This window comes from Fukomys damarensis, unplaced genomic scaffold, assembly GCF_012274545.1.
Source record: "Fukomys damarensis isolate Sample0158 unplaced genomic scaffold, DMR_v1.0_HiC HiC_scaffold_2, whole genome shotgun sequence".
Lineage (NCBI taxonomy): Eukaryota > Metazoa > Chordata > Mammalia > Rodentia > Bathyergidae > Fukomys > Fukomys damarensis.
In genome coordinates this window covers 8,085,382-8,106,422 of record NW_022900914.1, presented here as the reverse complement: position 1 = coordinate 8,106,422, position 21,041 = coordinate 8,085,382, and the positions used below count along the sequence as shown (strand labels likewise).

The window sequence follows — 21,041 nt, the reverse complement described above, 5'->3', positions numbered from 1 at the left end:
GACTAATTCAATTAAACTGAACATTTTGTAAAATATTCCTGTTATACACTTAAGTATAACTGGATCAATAAAGTAACTTGCACAGAAAGTGAAGACTTCCACATTAAAATTATACTTATTTTACACTTACTGAGAATGCCTGAAAACATTTTGGAAAAGACTACTAGTGGTCTTGACTATTAACAGTAAAAACTTATTGCATTTTTCTGCCCCATTTTTGTCAATTTTGTTAAGTAGATGAGTGCTAAGTTCTACTTTTCCTTTTATCTTCAAATAGACTCTTCAGCATACAAACTCAAATGTCTGAAACCACCACAACAATGAAATTAACCACAGCAACAAGTTGACTCTATCAAAGTTGCTTTCTTTTACATTTCTATCGCGAGCGTCAAATGCTCTAAGTAGAGTTTGTGCATGAACACTTTTGCTTACTCTAGACTTGCTGTTGATGGATTCCAGGATGTCTTCCAGTTTCATCTCCAGCATTATCTGTACCGGTAATGTATTTCTTCCAGTCTTCCTGATCTTGTGTCTGCTCTCCCATATTAGCCAGGATTCATTCAAAGAAAATTACTTTCTCAGAAATGGTGCTGAATGCATTGTCAAAGCAGAATAAGTAATCACCGACTTCAGTTTCTACAGTGTGAACACCATCTGATTTTCTCTGTTCAAAAACTAAAGTTTTGCCTTCTGGAGAGGCAAGATGGAAATCAGCATCTGATCCTGCTTCATCTAAAACTTGGTGCTCGATCTCCAGTGAGGTCTTCAGCAGCCTAGGCTGAGTGGAAATGCTCCCTCCTGAGGCCAGAAGAATAAAGGTAAAGTCACTAAGGAAGGTGGGAAGCCTGCTGCCCCAGCAGCAGCCCTGGGGGCAAAGTGACTAGGGAGCAAGGGGAAGGGAAGCCAAAGAGGAAAAGAAACAGTGGAAAGATCTAGAAAGCAGATACCTGGAGTCCAAGAGAGGAGAGAGAATAGGGAGAGGCGGTATTTGCATAGATAATGATGGAAATTAATGAGAAGACACAATCCATCATCAAGAAGACCAATGAATACCTAGCAAGATAGACAAGGAGACACCCACAACTTAGACACAACATAATGACATTGCAGGACACTGAAAATAAAAATCTTTTAAGAAAAGATAAATCGCAGAAATATAGTTTCAAAGGAACAAGTGTTGGTCTGATGGCTGTTATCTCAAGAGCAAAAACAGAACCCAGAAAATTGTGGAATCAGCTTTCCCACGCGAAGAAAGAAACTGCTAATATACAATTCTTGTTGAGTGAGAAAAATCAACATAAATTTACAAAGCTGGGGGGAAGAGAGGCAAAACAGCAACAAAGATTTTAAAGTTAAAAAGCAGATGGACAAGTAGAGATTAATTTCACAGGCTAAGTCAAGTAGAATCAAGTGAGCAGTGCAGGATTGGATACCATAAATCTACATACACTACAAAATCTCTGCAAGATTCATAAATTGCTCCAACAAACGCTTCCACAACTGGGGGTGGTGCTGAGTGTTCGCCAAAGCAAAGGACTGGCTGCAAGTGGTCAAAGGAATAATCAAATCCCTGAATGCTTCTGTCCTCCACTCAACTCATCAGAAGTGAGTTCTTAGTCTCAGGAAATGACGCAGGGGGTTTCTCTGGACTCTGGGAGGCCAAAGGTAGGGATATCATATTGGGCTCATACAAAGCAAATCCTGAACAATCCTCGCCTCTCCTTCTCCACTCAGCCCCAGCACCAGCAATGCCTTACCCATCCCAAGAGGAGGCTAGACAACTGGCCTCTGGGCTTGGTCTAGCCCAGGGATGTGAACTTTTTAGAGCTTCCAATGATACACAGAGCCCACTACCACTGGTCTAGCCTGAGAACAGGGCTCCCCACCAAAAGGCTCCCTGCCCATCCTACAGTACAGCTCAAAGCTGCCCATCAACTCCCAGTGTATATTTTCTTCCTCCACTCTTTTTTTGGTACCAGAGATCAATCTGAGAACATTGCACTTTTGAGGCAGGTGCAGTGCCACTGAGCTAAATCCTCGGCCTTTTCTCCACCCTCAAACGTGAGGACTGTTACACATTAAAAAGAAAGAAAATCAGAAGAAGGCAGGCCAGAACAAAATGTGGGGATGGGACAACTTGGAGAAAACAAATTGTGTAGTCAAACAAAAACCAGTTAACAAAGAATTATAATAAATGACCCTAACATGGTGTTGCATCCATGAAGCAAGATAGGGATATGTGCGGAATCCTATCTGCTCTGTGCCCTTTCCCACTCATCCGAGTTCTCAACAACATAGCAGAGCTGGAGGCCAGGGATAGTCCCAGACTCCCTCACAGAAGCTTCTGTTTCAATTCAGGGGAGGCCAGTGGGGCCTGGAAGGTGGGAAAACAAAGCAGGCAATTTGTTTTTCTGTTGGAGGCCTGCTCTTGGCAGCAGAAGCAGAAGTGGGTGCTAGAGGTGCTTTCAGCAGGAGAAAGTGGGGATGCCTGGCTTTGCTCAGCTGCAAGCATGCGGAGCAGCAGTGAGAGGGACTTGGACACTGGCAGCTTCCTGATCTTCAGGCCGAACCATGATAACGTCACTGCTAATCCCTACCATCAACTCCTTCTTTGCTTGAAATAGCTACAATGGCTTGTTTTGTTGTGTGCACACTGATTGGAATGGTATTAAAAAAAGAAATATTCAAAACTAAGAGAGCTGGGCATGGTGGTGCACCCCTGTAATCCCAGCACTTGGGAGGCTGAAGCAGGAGGATCGCTGTGAGTTTGAGACCAGCCTGGGCTACATAGTGAGTTCCAGGTCAGTCTCAACTACATAGTGAGACCCGGTCTCAACCAAACCAAACCAAACCAAAACAAAGAGAAAGTTCTTAGGCATTAAAAAGGTGAAAGCAGAAATTTAAACATTGATAGAAATGTTAGAATGATAAAACTGAATAGAAGATTGAAACTAGGTCCCTATTTCTTACCCCATACGAAAACCAACTCAAAATGGTTAAAAGACCCAAATATATAAATGGTGTTGGAAAAACTGGCTTTCAACTTGCCAAAGATTAAAACTGGATCCCTATCTTTCACCATGCACTAAACTAAAATCCAAGTGGATTAAAGAACCAAATATCAAAACAGAAACACTAAATTTACCGGAAAGTAAATTAGGTAGAACTCTTGAAGATATTGGCATGGGAGAAGACTATGAACAAATCCTCAGAAGCACGAGAAGTTGCACAAAGAATCAACAACTGGGATCTCATTGTACTAAAAAGTTTTTTCAGAGCAAGAGTAATCACCAATAGAACTAAAAGACAACCTACAAGGTAGGAAAAAATTTTTACCAGCTGCTCTTCAGACAAAGGACTACTATCTAGAATATAGAAAGAACTAAAAACAAACAAAAAAACAACCAACTCAGACTCCCCCCTCAAATACAAAGACCTGATTCAAAAATGGGCATCTGAAATGAACAGACATTTCTCAAAGAAGTAAAAGCAGCAAATAAATATATGAAATAATGTTCAACATCACTAGTCATTCAAGAGATGCAGATGAAAACAACACTGAGATTCTACTTTACCATAGAAAGAATGGATGCTATCAAGAAATCAACCAATTAACAAATGCTGGCAGGGTTGTGGGTAGAAAGGAACCCTTCTCCATTGTTTGTGGGAGTGCAGACTGGTGCAGCCACTGTAGAAATCAATATGGCGATACCTCAGAGAACTAGGATTAGAGGTTCCATCTGACCCAGCTATCCCTCTACTGCTTTTTCCAAAAGAATTAAAAGAATCAAACCACAGTGATATATGTGCACCGATGTTTATAGCGGCACAGTTCGTAATAGCTAAAACTTGGAAACAACCCAAATGCCCTTCAACTGGAGACTGGATAAAGATGTGGTTTTTCTATAAAATGGAGTACTAGTCAACCATAAAGAATGAGAAACTAGAAACATTTATAGCAAAATGGATGCACATTGAGGCTATACCCTTAAGTGAGATAAATAGGACACACTTGAGTAAATACCAAATAGTTTCTCTGGGGTGAAAAACTAAAAGTATAAATAAGGTTCAAATGGTATAACTGTGAGTGTGAAACAGGAAGAAAATGGCTAAAGGGGCAGTGGGAAGGGGAGGGGAAGGAATTAAGGGAAAAGAAAAAAATGTGAAGAATGGAAACAAAGTCTTTGTAAATTAGGAAGGGTGAAGGGAGGGCAGGGGTATGGGGAAAAAACAAGAACCAAGATCTATCATGTACAAGATCCCACTGATAAAATGTAGCTGTATTGCTTGCTTTAAATTTACCAATAAACTTAATGGAAAAAAAAAAAAAGAGCTAGGTACAAGCTCTGAAACTGTGAAAATATAGGGCCAACTCTTGAGGCCATGAGTATAAAGGCGCCCCAAATAGGGGCTCAATAGCACAGGAGATAACAAGAAGAATACAACACGGAAGCACATCAAATTCGTTTAGGCAGCAAGGGGAACAACTAACAGGGTGAGCGACAGCCTATAGAATAGGAGAAAATCCTACTAGCTGCTGGTTTGACAGAGAATTAACATCTACAATATAAACAGAACTCAAAGCCAGGCATGGTGATGCACACCTGTAATCCCTGCACTCTGGAAGGCTGAGGCAGGAGGATCACAAGTTCAAGCCCAGCTTGGGCAATTTAGTAACTTAGCAAGACTGGCTCAAAAACAAAAACAAAGGGCTGGGGGTGAAGCTAGGATGGTCAACTCCCAGTACCACCGAAACAACAGAAACCCTCAAAAAACACCACCAAAACCCCAAGTAGCCCAATTAATAAGTAGGCAAGTGACTAGAACAGGCACTTCTCAAGAGAAGCACAGGCAGGGTGCGGTGGTACACACCTGTAATCTCAGCTCTCTGGAGGCTGAGGCAGGATTACTACCGAGTTTGAGGCCAACCTGACCAGAGCAAGACCCTGTCTCAAAAAATTAAAAAAAAAAAGTACAAATGGCCAATAAGTATAGAAAAAACGTTCAACACCTTTAATCATTAGATAAATGCAAATCAAAAGTACACTGAGATTCCATTTCAAGCCAGCCAGAACAGCTATCATCAAGGATACAAACAATAAATACTGGTAAGAAAAAAAGGTGAGGAATAAATACTGCAGGGAAAATAAATTCAGCACAGCTGGTGGGAATGTAAATTAGTACAGCCACTACGGCTCTCAGGATGGATGAAAAAACTGAGGAGAGCCACCACCTGACCCAGCTATCCCACTCCTTCTTACATATCTGAGGAAACGAAGGCCAGCAGACAACAGGGTACCTGGATACCTGCGTTCACTGTGGCACAATTCCTCGTGGTCAAAACATGGAACCAGCCCACGTGCCTATCAACAGATGAACAAAGATGTGGTATAAACACACAATGGAGCATTCAGTCACAGGAAGAGGGAAATTCTGTCATTTGCAGGAAAATGGATGGATCATGTTGAGTGAAATAAGCCAGACTCAGATAGATAATGCATGTTCTCCCTAATATGTGGAATCCAAAAGAGATGACAAGAAAGTAGGTGCTTTATTGTTAGACAAGATAAAGGGAATAGGTAGGGGAGGGGGATATAAGGGTAGCTTACAGGGGCCGTGGTTGTAACAAAACACATTATGGTCATTGACACCCCCAAAGGTGAAACTGTGGGGGAAGGTAGGGACGAATAAAGTGATCAAAGTATGTGTTTGTGGGAATCTGCCAAAATGAAATCCATTAATCTGCATGACCAAAAAAGGAAGAGGAAGAAGACTAGAGCAAGACTACAATCTTTCAATTAATGACACTGACAACAATATGAAATATATTTATGGATAAGCTGTGTTCAAACATCTGCACGAAATACGATTTGATGTCCAACAGGAAGTTTTTTCTGAAGGATTAAAATTTATTTATTAAACAATAAAAGTCATCACTCCCCTTTGGTCTGATAGTCCGTCTTGACTACATCATTAGTAGCCTGCACTCACTGCTCGTTTTCACCACTAGCATCTCTCAAGTGGGTAGGGGTGGCACTTCCTCTCTCTGGAAATCTCTTAAACTGCTTTCAGTGACAACAGAAGGGCAAGGTTTTTATCTGCTGCTCAACTCTATTAAATCAGAGGCAAAACTACCTCCTTCAATTCTCTGTGGCTGTTTGTAAATTACAAAAGAGGAACTTAATGTTCAGTCTGTAAAAAAAATTTTTTTGGCAATGCTGGGGATAAAATACAAATGACTTAATGTTAAGGTACAAAAGTGCAATATAATGTCTGTATACTATAATAGTAACTTCAATTTTTTAAAAAAATTACTTTTATTATCTCTCCTAAAATGTCTGTAAAAACACTGAAAAAGCACTTCAAAATCTTGGGCTGATATAATACATCTGTGATTTATAGCTAAGCAAAAAATGTTAAATTCTATGAGTCAGAATTTCTGAAGGATTTTGATATTTTGACAGGAATTTATCAGGAGAAATCAGAAAGATCTGAGGATTTTTCTATTTCAGGCATGGGGTGCAATTCCATGGTAAAGCGTGTTTAGCATGCACAAGGCCCTCAGTTTGATCCCCAGCACCAAAACAGAAAAAACAATTTTTCTATTTTAACCTCAATTCTGTTTTGAAAAACTACACAGGCAGCAGTGATGAGATTAATCTGGAGGGAGGAAATTTGTATGCAAGGAGTGCCTGGCCAGCCATTCTATGTAGCTAACTGAAATGCTCTCATTTTTTTCCCTTATATTTTAAATAAAAGTACAAATTTACATATGGTAAAAAAAAGTACATAGTACAGAAAGATCTAAAATAATAAGTAAATATCCTTCTTTCATAACAAAGCAGAGCTGATGTCTTCAAAATCCTTGGCAGTCATGAGTGGTTCACAAACTGAACGTGACTGTAGTCTTCCATGGGCAAACACTTCTCAGGCCTTTATTGCTGTGCTGGCTGCTTCACACAGTGCCCCTGCTACAGAGGAGAGCTACATGGTCTCCTTCTTCATAGAGAAAATGTCAAAGGCAACACGCACACACTGCCCAGAGACAGCAAGGTCCGGGAAGCACCGCAGACGTCTCTGGGTGTAGTGGTGGCTCTGGGGTCCCAGGTGCCAGCCCTGAAATTTAGGAATCATATTTGCTAGCAAGGCATTTTCAAAAGTTAAGAAAACTTCTCCTTAAAAAAAAAATAAAATAAAATGAAGTGACTTGGCCTTGTAAAATGGCGAGACAACTCTGCCAGAGACTTGGGGCATAGTAAAAATTATCTCTATTTAACATTGTACAAAAGGCAGGAGCCGTAGCCTCCTAAGCAACCTTTCCCAGGGTGCTGAGGGAAGGTGAGACAGCAGGGGCTGAGACTGGACAGGGAAAGTCCTTCTGAGCAGCCCAAGGTTTTCACTCACTCTCTGCTGAGCAGGAAGGACTTCTGGAGACTGCAGCAGGCGCTCAGCCGAGTCCTTCCTCAATGCCCCGGATCCTCCTGGCCAGCTGCACATCCTTGGGGAACAGAGTGACTCGGCCAGCGTGCAAGGACAGGAGGTAGGCATCCTCGAAGAGGTGCACTAAAAATGCTTCTGCTGCCTGAGGCAGGAAGAGAAAAGGAACTGAGACCAAGGGCATGGCTGCTTTTCCTTGAAGACTGCCTGAGCTGAATCTGAGGGCTCTGAAGAACAGTGAAGCAAAGACTGCTCTGCAGCCACCACACAGAACCCCCGCCAAGTGCTCAGGCATTACCAAGCCACTCCCTTCTGGAGCCAGATGCGGCCTGTGACGCTCCTGGGCAGCCTTGCAGAATTCTGGAAGGTTCTCCCTCCTGCTCTCAGCCCACCCTGTTACCTGGGCCCTCTCTCACCTCTTGAAGGGCCAGCAGGGCCTGGGCTTGCCAGCTGAAGTCCACACCACGGGAGAATTTATTACATATTTCTCTTACCTGTGGAAGCAAGATGGGGAAGAGTGGAGAGCAGGGTAAGGGTGGGGAGGAGTAGAGAGTAGCAGAAGAGCTGTGAGGGGAGACGGAGTCTGCAGTGTTTCCAGTCAAACCTCACTTCAGTCATTCAGTCCTGGCCTTAACCCCGGGTCTGGCTAGGAGTAGCTGTCAACTTCTGGGAGCTGAGGAGTTGGCATGACTCCTACTGGAGGTGAGGGGATGAGGAGATGCTTCCTGGGACAGGGAACAGGCTCAAAGTGTGGCTGGATGACAGGGTTCCATTTATATCATCCAACGACAGTTTCAAATCAACTGAAATTAGTTACAAATCCTTTTCAGAAGATGTAGAGCCCCCAGCTACCTAGAAGAGAGCTTAGGGTCTCCTGCCCTGGCCGACTATAGGAAGAAGGGCAGCACAGGGTGACAGAAGCTCCCAGGAGCTCACCACACGGCTGAAGGGTGCCTTCCTCAGCAAGAGGTCTGTGCTCTTCTGCAGCTTTCGGATCTCTCTGAGCCAGCCTTGTCTCCGCCGGGCACGCAGACCAGAAGCCCCTGGGCAAGAGAGCTGGGTCAGAAAGGGAAGCTACCGTGGATGGGGCTGGTGCTCTGCGGCTCAGTGGGACAGGGACTGTCAGGTCACTGGACTGCAGCCTGCTGCTACCTTCAACCACCAGGAGACTCACAGGTGCTGAATAAAACATGGTACAGGAACGAATGGGCGTTTCTTTTCCAGGAAATGCTCCGTGAATACAAATCCCTTCTCAGCAAACAAGTGCCCCGATGAACTTGGTATCCCTTTTATCTTTCTCATCTAGATTGGAAACTTGGTTACCTTGGATTTAGCTTATAACTATCAGAGATTATCTGGTAAAAGCCCCCTGTCCTGACTATGCTGGGACTTGGAAGACGGTTGGCCAGAGCTCATCAGAGGTCAAGTTGAGGCTGGGAAAGTGGTGGAGCTCAGTGCCAGTGTCATGGATACAGGCCACACGGTCATAGCCTCTGGCTCAAATTCTAATTCTAACAAAAAATTTAAAAATTTAAAACTTCATCAAAACCAAAAATAAAAGACAAATTCTTTACTCAGCAATTAAAAACAAAAGAATATCAAAGAACAACAAAAAGACCTAACCTTCATGTTGATGAGAAAATGTAAACAAATTGCTTAAAACAAATAATAATGAGTTTGATCCCCAATACCCAAAAAAACCAAATATATATAATTATGATATGTTTCTGATATAGATATATATCAGGAAATAAAACATCAAATTATACTTGTGCTAATTTCAATTGAAGTGTTGTTACTAAATGAATAGAGCAAAATACATATTGAAAAGAAATTAGTGTAAATGAATAAAAAAGTACAATTTCTCAATAAATACAAAAGGACCAATTAAAATGCATGAATGAATCTTGATAAGATGAACAAAAAATTTTAAAAAAGAAGAAAACAAATGCAAAGGTAGCATTTTGAAGGAGTAAATTAGTAAGGTTATTGTTCAAGGTCCAGCCAAGGGCAGGGGGAGAATCTCACGGCTACAGCCCTTGTCTGACAATAAGTGAAGCCCCTCGCAAAGTGAGAGAATCCACACCAAGCAGCTGGAAGATCTGTAGAGCTCATGGGGAAGGGGTGACTTGTGCCAGGAGCTGGCAGGGGAGACTTTATCCCGTGTGAGGATGAGGGACGTGGGCCAAAGGCACAGGGCAGTTCCTGGGGACTGGAGAGAAAGGAAGGCAGAGATAAGCTACTGACAGCTGCCTGCCTCCCTACCGTGCGCCAGTGATACACAGCCTCTAATAGATAGAGGTAGCAGTCACAGAGGATGTAAAGATGAACTCAGCTAAAGATCACCAAACAATTTAAGACCAACGCCATGAAAGAAACAAACCAAATTCAAGAATTAGAATAGCCTATACCAAAAGCTGGGCATGGCGACAAACACCTATAATCCCAGCTACCTGGAGGCTGAGGCAGGGGATCACAAGTTTGAGGCCAGCCTAGTGAGATCCTTCCTTAAACTAAAAAATAAAAAGGACTGGTGATAAAGTTCAGTCACACTCTCTCTCTCTCTCTCTCACACACACACACACACACACACAGGCTGGAGAAGTACCTCAGTGGCAAAGGTCTTTCCTAGCATGTTTGTGGCCCTGGGTTCAATCCCTAGCATCACAAATAACAAAAAATTATAGGTAATAGTCTCAGAAGGGTAAGAAATATGAAATCCATGATCCCAAAACAAGGAGTTATAAACTAGAAGTGGTGTCACCTGACTATAATCCCAGCACCCTGGTAGGTTGAGACAGGAGGATCCTAAGTATGAGCCAACCTGGATAATTTAGCAACTTAGGAAGGGCCTATCTCAAACAAAACAAAACAAAACAACAAACAAAAAACCCAGAGATCATGAAAAAGAACCAGGACTTAAAATGCTATCACTGGGTGTTGACATGCTGACATAAAGAGCTGGGATTCAATCCTAAAGTTAACGAGGAGCCACTGACGCACAAGGTCACTGACAAGAGTGGGTGGAGTAGTGGTTGGTTAGGAGGCTTCCACCATGACTCTCAAGGTGTTGGCGGCCTGAACTCAGTTTTCTGGAGTAGTGTGGTGACAAGTGGCATGTTTAAATATGCAATATGGATTAGAAGTGCTTGAATTTATACTTGGTTAGACGAGAGGAAGAGAAAAGAATGTCTCCCAGGTTTCTGGCTTGAACAACTGGGTGCATGGTTGGGCTGCAACCGAAAACGACTGCCAGGAAGTAAGTGTCAAGCACCCATTTAAGGGAAAACTTTTCATTTAACCAGAAGTAGTGGAAGGAGCCTTCCACACTGGAAAGCAACAGCAAACATCATACTTAGCACTTCCTTTAGCATGAGGGAGACAAGAAGGCCGGGTCACTGCTCCTACAATGCTAGTTTCAGGGCCTCACAATATCATGCAATGAGAAATAGAATGTGGGGGGTCGGGGATTTGGCTCAGTGGTTTCGCCATCTGCCTCGCAAGCACAAGGTCCTGAGTTTGATCCCCGGTACCAAAAGGAAAAAAAAAAAAATGTGTAAAAAACGCAAACAGAAGATTCAACAGTCATTATTTGCAGATGATATGATATTATTCTGCTTAAAAATTCCAGCTGATACAACAGAAAGACTATTACTGAGAATTCAGCAAACTGAGCAGATGCACAGGTGAGATGAGTTTTAGGATAAAAGAAAAGAAAAGAAAAATATCCCAATCACAACAGTAATATACTGTTGTACCTTGCTCCCAGCCATGCAGCCAGAGTTAGAAGCAGCACTCACTCCTACACTGTTGGTGCGAATGTAAATTAGTACAACCATTATGGAAATCAGTATGAAGAGTCTTCATAAAATTAAAAATAGATGTATCGCTTGATCCAGCTTCAGGGCTCCTTAATATATTCCCCAAAGAATTAAAGACAGCATACTACGGCGATCACATGCATATCCATCTTACAGTGGCACAATTCCCAGTAGCTGAGCTGTGGAAACAGCCTAGATGGCTATCAACAGATGAATGGATAAAGCGCAACTGTGGTGCGTACACACAATGGAGCATTACTCAGCCAAAAAGAAGGAGATTACAAGGTGCAGGATTTAGCTCAGTGGTGCCACCGCCTGTCTCATAAGTGCAAGGTCCTGAGTTGAATCCCCAGTACCAAAAAAACCAAAAAAAAAAAAAAAAAAAAAAAAAAAAAAAAAAAAAAAAAAAAAAAAAAAAAGAGATCACAAGTGCAAGCCCAGCCTGGGCAATTTAGCAAGGTTCCCTCATGAGGGGAGAGGAGCCTGGGCTGGGGATGTAGCTCACTGCAAAGCCCCTGAATTCAATCCTCAGTACTGTGTGCAGAAAAAATAAAGAATGAAATCATGTCATTTGTAGAAAAATGGATGGAACTGGAGACCATCACACTAAGCGAAATTGACCAGTCTCAGAAAGTTAAATATCACATATCTTCTTTTATATAAGCAATCTTTTAAAATGTTAAATAAATAAATAGAGGAGCCAGGAAACCCAAAGTAGACTTATAAAGACGGGGTGGAGGGTTAGGAAAGGGAGAAAGGGGTAATAAATAAAAACAATAAATATATGCTGTACGCACGTACCAATACGCCAAAATAAAAAACCATTATTCTGAATTACTAACATGCACCAATAAAAACGGAAGTGGAGAGGAAGAAGATAAAGTGGCTGCCGCCTCCCCGCGCGAAATCATCACAGAAAAGCAAGCCAACACTTCCGCAAGTTAAAAAAGCACGATGAGAATGACCGGTGCTTCCCGTGGCCGGGTGAGTGACTTTGCTCGCGGCGCGGTCTCGGTCTCCCTTTCCGGGAAAAGCTGGAAATCGGTACAATCAGCCGGGCGTGGCGGCGCACTCCGCGAGCCCGGGGCAGGGGACCGCACAGCCCAGCCCAGCCTGGGCGACGCAGCAATTCCTGTCTCCCAACTGAACATTTCTTAAAGGGACGGGGATGTAGCTCTATGCGAAGATCCCGGGTTCAATCCCAGCATCGCAAAAATCAAAGAAAACAGATAAGTGGTAAAGTTAGAACAAGGCAAGCCCAACAGTTCCCCGCGGTCTCCAGTTCGCCGCAGGCGCTGCCCGAAGAGCCCAGCCTGGGCGACGCAGCAATTCCTGTCTCCCAACTGAACATTTCTTAAAGGGACGGGGATGTAGCTCTATGCGAAGATCCCGGGTTCAATCCCAGCATCGCAAAAATCAAAGAAAACAGATAAGTGGTAAAGTTAGAACAAGGCAAGCCCAACAGTTCCCCGCGGTCTCCAGTTCGCCGCAGGCGCTGCCCGAAGAGTGGCGGCGGGGAGAGGCCGTGTCTTAGGGGCAGGGGTATCCCGCCCCGCCTACTTTGGAGCCGGCGTTTTTTAAAACACTAAGGCAGAGACTCCCAGTGGCTGACACTGGCACGCCGGGCGTACAGCGACCGCGGGAAGAACCAATGAGAATACAGGACAAGAGAAGGAAGGCGGCGGTGATAGGAGGAGAGCAGGCAAAAGGCGGGCCCACTGCGGAGCCGGCCAATGGGCACGTGGAGAAGTAAAGTAAGGCGTAGGTTTCCCCTCCGCTTTGCTTTTTTGGAGGCTGCTGGTGTGCTGTGGTACCTAGGTCTTTTGGTAACCTCTGATCTAAAAGGAAAGCACAGTTTTAAGACCCGGAGAGTGTGTTTGTAGAACTCTGGGGAAGTCACTTACCGCAAATATTTATTGTGCCCTATCAACCCTGAGGTGGCTTTAAAGACGAGGGAACACACCCAGAGACTGCCATCTCCTCCCGGGGGCACCCCGTAGAAGCGACTCGGGAGCACTTGAGTCTTGTAATGAAGGCGGAACCCAGTGCCTCGCATACTCTTGGCCAGGGCTGTACCTCTGCGCGACATCCCTGAAGCCACTTTAGCTGCATGAACCTCACAGGTCGTGGGACAGACACCCAGGATGGCGGCCCTGAGTTGAGGTCCAGGCCGGTAGGCGTAGGCAATGTTCTTGCTTCCTGTCAAGCATGATGATGGAATCATTCCAGGGAAACAATCTCTTCCATTTCTGTTGGGAAAATAGGAATTCAGAGCGTATCTTTGTACTTATAAAGGGAATTTTAATTTCCTCATTTTGCTTTTTTGAATTTTCTAAATGCTCTAATGTGAACATGTACTGTAATCAGGAAAATCGTTGGTTATCAAATCAGCAATTTCATGGAGCCTTTGTGCAGTGCTGGGGAGAATGTTAAAATATTGCAACTGCTGTGAAAAATGATATGTATGGTGGTTCCTTTAAAAAATTAAACAGAGGAATTCAGAGTCTGTGGCCGTAGACAGGCAAGGAATGGACACTGTGTCAGCGCCCACGTGGGACACGCAGGCTCTAGGGAGGATTTGAGCGCCTGAGCCCCAGGCTGTTCACCCTAGCAGCATGGAGGACGATGCGCCGTTGATCTTTGGCCTGGAGTTCCAGGCACGGGCTCTCACACCTCAGCCTGCAGAAACAGATGCCATCTGGTTTTTGGTTGGGACACAGTCTCTTAAATATGATAATCAGATCCACATCATAGATTTTGACGATGAAAACAACATTATAAATAAGAACGTCCTCCTCCACCAAGCGGGTGAAATCTGGCACATTAGCGCCAGCCCCTCGGACAAAGGGGTTTTGGCGACCTGCTTACAATAAAAGTGCTATGAGGTGAGGATTCTCCTCCTCCAACACTCCTGCCATGATGTGCTGTGCTGCCCAAGCCCACAGTGACCCTGGACTGAAACCTCTGCTGATGAATCTCAGGCGTCCTGCCACAGCCTGGAAAGCTACTACCACCACCATCTTGTGCCAACACTGTTGTTTCTCTCGTGGTGTCCCAGGCTGTCTTCCTCACTAGATGACGGTATGACCGAGAGCTGGGAAGTTCCAGAGTCGAATCCAACCCTGCCCTCTTCTCCCTGTACAAATCTGGGACTTCACTTCAGCCCTCCAGGAGTCATGCTCCTCCCTCCCCTATAAAATCCCAGTGATCCTGACAGCAGGAAGAGGAGGAGCAGCCCTGGGCACTGAGCACTCTCAGGGAATCACGTGGGTCACTATGCTGAAGCTCTGCTGACCGTGCTGGCCACACGGCAGCGCTGTCCCTGGGTGCTGTCACCGAATCAGTCCTCATCCAGCTGCTCTGGGGCAGAGGCTGGCTCATTGGATCCCTTGACTGTCTCCCTGTTCTGCTCCTGAATCCCTCTCCTGATCTCACCTGCAGAAGCCCTCCGCATTGGCCCCGCACCTCTGGTGTCTGCAGTGCCCACACCTCTGTCCTTGGCTCTGAGTGTCCCCAGCATCCGTGCCATGAACAAATCTGCTGTACAGTGCTGATGGCGCATGGGGAAAAGACAGGCTGAGTTTGAGACACCCTGGAAGCAGGATTCCTTGGGCTGGGGCCGACTGCGTCCTGGATGACCGAGGAGGAGGCAGGGAGGCCACAGAGATGTTAGCTATGGGGCTCTGGGCCTAGGCCAGGTCCACTTGGGCTGAGGCATGACCCTGGTCCTCAGTACTCAGCTGTGCTGACTTCTGGGCCAGGATGCTCCGTGGCTGGCACTGGGATGATGTAGAGACGCTGCCACACACCTCTGTGGTGACTGGGCTGGGGTGGCTCCCATTGTGCAGTCAGCAGGCGGAGGATCAGTGTGGCCTCTGCGTACTCCTGGGCTGCTCACAGCATGGCCGAGTCTAGGCTTCTACATGGTGGCCGGGGGAACAGCAGTGTCCCAGTCCTCAGAACAGGCAGGGCTGCCTCTCCTCACCTGGGATCACCGTCCTGCCAGCAACTCCTCTGTGGCTCCTTGGTGGAAACCGTCACACAGGGACATGCCAGGAGGTGAGCAGAGAAGCTCTGTACCACAGAGGACTGTGAGATAAAGTCACGGCTCTGCTCAACTAACCCCACCCTCACCCAGCCCCACATCTACCTGCACCCAGTCAGGAGGCTGTGGTCAGAAGGCTCCAAGGTGCTGGGCACTCCCTGGTCTTAGGGGAGCCTCCCTCTGGCAATGGCACAGAAGTCAGGGAGATCCCCTCCTCCTGCTCCTCCATCTCCCTCCCACTGAATTCTAGCTCTTGACTCAAGCACAGCCTTCTGTGCTGTGCACCCTCCTCCCTCCCTCCCCAGGAACACAGTTGTCCTGGAACCCTTTCCCTCTAGCTCCCCAGATGGGGCTGCAGGATGATTCACTGTGGCTTCCTCCCATGTGGCTGGTCTTCCATGGGTAGGACGTCCACATCCACGGAGTTGCCCTCATGGCTCTGTACTAAGACGGCAAGGACACATATGAAATGGACACTCATGGGAAAATACACCAGGCATTATTGACCGTGGTCACCACCACCCTATGCTACAGTAGACCTGACAGCAAGTCCTCATGTCCATCTGAGACTCTTCCCTCTGGCCACGACTCCTCCATCCCTCTCCCCTCTCCTCCTCACTCGAGCTCTACCCTGACCATGAAAAGTGACATCATCAGGATACAGCTCACTCAGAAAGCACCTGGACCACCCAGCCTCCTTGAGGGTTGAGGGTTGTCTGGGATTCTGCTGGGTGCTACTTATATTGGGGCCACCTTGTTTCGGCGGTGCCCACAGGATGGCAGGCAGCAGCAGCACAGGGCCTGTAGGCAGCTTGTGATGCTCCTCTTGAGAGCCTTCCAGTATTGATGCCCACTGTTGGCAGGGGCAGAGGTGGTTCTGGAGCTACAGCGGGGAGCTCCAAGGCCTGGCTGGCGGGACACGCTGGGCATGGCAGGGCCAGGCTGTGGGATGGGCTGGGAGCGGTAGGGCCAGGCTGTGGCACAGGCTGAGAGTTGGGGTGCTTTGGATGGTCATGGGCAGCTTGGAGCCTCTGCCACCCTGTTCTCCTCGGGGCTTCAGTCTGGGGAATAAGCAGCCAGTACAGGGGACAGGATTGCTGGCCGTCCAGGGGATGTGAGGTGAGAGTGCAGGACTTGTCAGGTGACATGATGTATTCTTTGCAGCCGCATGCACAGTCCTCACCGGGTTTCTGAAGCCCAGCCCCTGGAGGGCCTGGCTGTGCAGCAACAGGAAGGTTGCCATCTCATGATTATACTTCTTCCTCCTCAGGGTGTCCATCACCGTTAGTGGGTCGAAACCCATCCCAGCCATATGGCTTAGAATTGCCCTCTTTGCAGGCACAGGAAATGGCTCAGGAGGACGGGGTGGCAGGATACCCTGGAGCCACCGGTGCTCCAGCACCTTCTGTGCTGTTGGCCTCATGCTGGGGTCCCGGTTCATGAGCTTTCTGATGAAGTGTTTGGTATTCGTGGAGATGAAGTTGGGGTAAGAGGCCATCCCATAAATGATGTTTTCAGTTATCTCGGATGGATCCCCACAAAAGAGACATGTCCCAGTAACCATCTCATATAATATCAGGCCAAGGGCCCAGATATTGAGGGGAGGGCCTTCATACGTCTGGTACAAGATTGTTTCTGGGGCCTGGTACACCAGTGTGCCACCAACCGCAGTCACCTCCTGCCCAGGGAGGAACCGGAACCCGAACCCAAAGTCGCATACCTTAGCACGGAATTGGGCGTCAATCAAAACATTTTCAGGCTTGAGGTCCCCATGTATGATGCCCTGCTGGTGGCAGTAATCCACCGCTCCCAAGATGTCTCAGAAAATCCTCCAGGCATCCTTCTCCTGCAGCCTCTGCCTTTCGGTCTGGAAGATCAGTTACCACAGGTTGAGCACCATCACATATTCTAGGACCAGGTGTACTTTGTCCTTAGTTTCTATTACCTCCAGCAACTGTGTGATGTTAGGGTGTCAAAGGTCCTTCAGTAACCCAACCTCCATCATAATGTAGGCCGCTTGCCCCTCTGCCTTTGTTAACTCCTTCAAGGTGACCAGCATGCGTGTGCCACAATCTTCTGCCAAGAACACCTTGCCAAAGCTGCCTTCTCCAATGAGGCCCAGCACATCATAGTTATCTTAGAGTCTGTATCTGTATGAGCTGGTCGTGAGGCCCAGCCAGGATGTTCTCTCACTACAATCATCAGACACACTGCTTGGCACAGTGTCACGATGTCCTACACTCCCCATACCACCAAATCAATCACCAAATCAACAACAATCTCCACCAAATTCTCTCTCAACAGTCTCCGTCTACCCACAACAGACCCACCTGAACCACGGCCTTATATAGCTAACTGCTGTGGCCTCACAAGGCTCCTGTGACGTCACAGAACCAACGGGCCAATGGAGAGCTGGCCACACCCACCAGGGCCACCTCACTGTGACCAATAGGACCTTTTGCTTGTAACAGAAAAGGTTACAAAATTTCTTGCTTGTGTGGGTTGTGGAGATCGACAAACAAGTGTTTAGAAATAAAAATCAATCCATACGATGCCCCCAAATCCTTTTCCTTTCTGTTATACCTTTTGTTTTAGAGCTCTCATGGTGTCTACACTCAACATGTCTAATTCCTTTTGCTTTAAATTCTTGCTGGTTTCAGAGTGATGCTACAACTTCATTGACATTAGAGTAATGTAATGCTCTGTTCAGGAAACATGTCATGGCACATTACTGCCCGTGAAGCTGACAGGAAGACACCTATCATAATCATTTCCCCGCAAAGACAATTGATAGAAAAGTGCTGTACAATTAGACAGGCCCTGGCCTTGCCTCCATTTCCTTTTCCCACAAAATGTTTTGTTTTGGAAATGTAACTTTGTGCTGCTGGGCTCCTACCCAATGTGTCAAAATGGTTTGCGGCTGTTTGAACTTTGCGTCCTTTCAGGGATGTTCAGTTAAGCTCTGTCCCCTCACAAGAAGGTTCTGTTAAGCTCCCCCCCCCAAGGAACATTCTGTAACTCGGCCCCTCTGCTTCCACAAAGTTCTTGAACTCCACCCCCCCACCACAGCCCCGCTTAATTGAGCATGCTTACCTACCCTGCAGGTCCCTGTACAGGGAGGCTCTCATTCCTGGTAGAGTGCTCAGAATCCTCTGAGCCCACTGGGACTTGCCAGTGAATAAAGGCTTTTTCCCACCTCTTCCACTTACCAGCAGATTTCCGAATCTTCAAATTATGAGAGCTGTGTTCCAGAGCTGCCACACTGAGCTGTAAAGCTCAGCAGTGCCTCACAACTGGGGCACGTGGCTGCAACAGTGAGTTGTAAAATTCAGCTATGCCACTGACATGAGTGATGAATCTGTTTAATGACAATGCAGTGTCTCATTTCTGCAAAATCCTCAAAAGGAGGCAAAACAAGTGTCACTGGACAGATTCTTTGGTAAAGTGGCACAAAGAGAAAAAGATTCCGTGGAGCCAATAGACAGCAGTAATTCTTTTAGTGACAGTGAAAGTATCCTGTACAATAGCCCTCCTCCCTCCTGACTCCCTCACATAAGCCACCAGGTTTTAAAGGTAAGTAAGTGCAGGTCAGTTTGTTTATTTTTCATTATTATTTGTATTATATTACAGTATTATAATAATTTTGATGTGAATTTTTTGGGTTGTGGAATGAATCATCTGAGTTTCTGTTATTTCTTATGGGGAAACTCACGTTGATAGACAAGTGCTTTGGATTGCCAGTGTGTTTCTGAATTATGCTCACAAATCAAGGTTTTGGGAAACAGAGATAAATGATATATATGGTTCTAATAATAATAAGTGGTGTGTTTTCAAATGTAATGTAAATTTTTATAGTACTGTGTATGCCCTTTTTAAAGTTTCTGTGTAAGAAATACAACTCATGAAGTGCTTTTTCTTGCTTTATCACAATAATACCTGTCTGTTATGCCAGGGGTGTTGCACTCCTGTAATCCATATTCTCAGGAGGCTGAGGTTGGAGGGTCACAAGTTTGAAGCTGTTCTGGGCAATTTTATCAAAAACAAAAAGGATACAATCTCTTCTTCAAAAAAAAATTCTTAACAGAGTGGCATATTGGAGTATTGTACACTCTGAATCTCTTCAGGGTTGTGGAGGTGGGAGGTTATAGGGTAAAGAACTGAGGCCTGCAGTCAGCCCTGAACCCAAGGAAACAATTCTATCATCACTCTTAAGATCTCCCTTCTGCAAGTTTATACAAATAAAATCTTTTTTGTTGTTGAAAAAAAAATTAAACAGAATTACTATATGATCCAGCGATTCCATTTGACTGTGTATTTAAAAGAATTGAATGGAGAAGAACTGAAGTTTTGCAACAGAATTTATACCCTTATATTCATAGTGTAACTGGCAGGGCAAAGTGGAACTTGAGAGTTGTAATGTTTTCCTCTAGAGACAAACTGCTTCTCCAGACTTCCTCGGGCCTAGGGCATAAACAGCCACCTTCTCTCAGGCCAGGTGGTGGATGAATATGCAGATGCTGGCGCCAGGTTGGGATCCAGTTCCTCTTGCACAAGGAAAGGAAGAAGTAGAAATAAGCCAGAAGGGATGAAGCAAGCTTTAGAGTCTTCTGTTGTCTCATTGTACTTCCTTCTCCCTTCTCTTCCTTCCTACGGCACGCCTGGATATGCTGAGAGGGTGATTTGAGGCAACTCAAGGATCTGGCCGCCCCCCCCAACTCCTCAGAGCTAGCTTCGAATGAAGGCTTTTTCCTTTCACTACGCCTCCCATGTTTGGGAGCAGTGCACTTGCAGACCTGAGTGGCCAGTAACAATAACAGCTTTATTCACAACAGCACAAACCTGGAAAGAGCGTGAATGTCCACTGATCGATGGATGGACAGATAAAATGTGGAATATGCAATGGAATATTATTCCACTTTAAAAAGAAAAAAAAATTTGATACATGCTACAAACATGGATGAACTTCAGACATTATGCTAAATGAAATAGGCCTGTTGCAAAAGGACAGACACTATAGATCCCATTTCTACGTAGTACTTGGAGTGGTCAGATTCATAGAGACAGAAAACAGAACAGTGATAGCCAGGGGCTGGGGAAGAGAGTGGAATGGGAGTTAGAATTTAACGGGGATAGAGTTTCAGGTTGAGAAGGTGAGAGAAGCTCTAGAGATGGGCAGTGGTGATGGCTACACTATATAAATGTACAGTACTTTGTGCCACTGAACTTGTACTGGCTAAGATACAAGAAACCTGACACTCACAGCTTAAGGGACGGGAGGTTTAATATGGCTCACGGTTTTAGACGTTTAGTCCATGGTTGGCTGGCTTCAAGACAAAACCATGGCAGAAAGGCAGAGCTGCTCACCTCACCATGGCTGGGAAGCACAGTGGGTCAGACAGAGCACATTGAGAGGTACCCTCATCAGGCACACCCTCGGTTACCCACTTCTGGCTGCGTCTCACCTGCTGGCCATACATCCAGTTGTGAACATCCTTTGGTGAGTAGAGCATGATCTCTCACCTCTCCAGTGTCTCTTAATTCAGCCAAGCTCAGCCTCAAGCATCACAGAGCTGCGCACTTCAGAGTGGTTAAGATAGCCGGGGATTTAGCTCAGTGGTTCTGCTGCCTGCCTCACAAGAGCAAGGTCTCGAGTTTGATCCCTGGTAAAAAAAAAAAAAAAAAAAAAAAAAAAGGTTAGGGTGATAAATTTTATATGTATTTTTGCAATAATAAAAAAG

General features: G+C 45.6%; 1 protein-coding gene and 1 pseudogene across 2 annotated transcripts; both read right to left on the bottom strand.

Moving 5' to 3' along the window:
• Positions 1-244: 244 nt before the first annotated feature.
• Positions 245-7,134, bottom strand: LOC104848758 (annotated as a pseudogene).
• Positions 722-19,332, bottom strand: Cenpa (centromere protein A). Of its 2 annotated transcripts, none has more exons than XM_010604810.2 (7): positions 17,024-19,332; positions 15,068-15,281; positions 13,335-13,507; positions 8,374-8,480; positions 7,854-7,931; positions 7,405-7,582; positions 722-798 (listed from the first exon to the last, which is right to left on the bottom strand). In XM_010604810.2, the coding sequence occupies exons 2-6, from the start codon at positions 15,097-15,099 to the stop codon at positions 7,448-7,450; spliced, it is 525 nt and encodes a 174-aa protein (XP_010603112.1). In that variant the 5' UTR covers positions 15,100-15,281; positions 17,024-19,332; the 3' UTR covers positions 722-798; positions 7,405-7,447. The 2 variants fall into 2 exon arrangements, with proteins under 2 accessions (XP_010603112.1, XP_010603111.1); XM_010604809.3 differs by lacking the exon at positions 722-798 and adding an exon at positions 6,351-7,116.
• Positions 19,333-21,041: the final 1,709 nt, after the last annotated feature.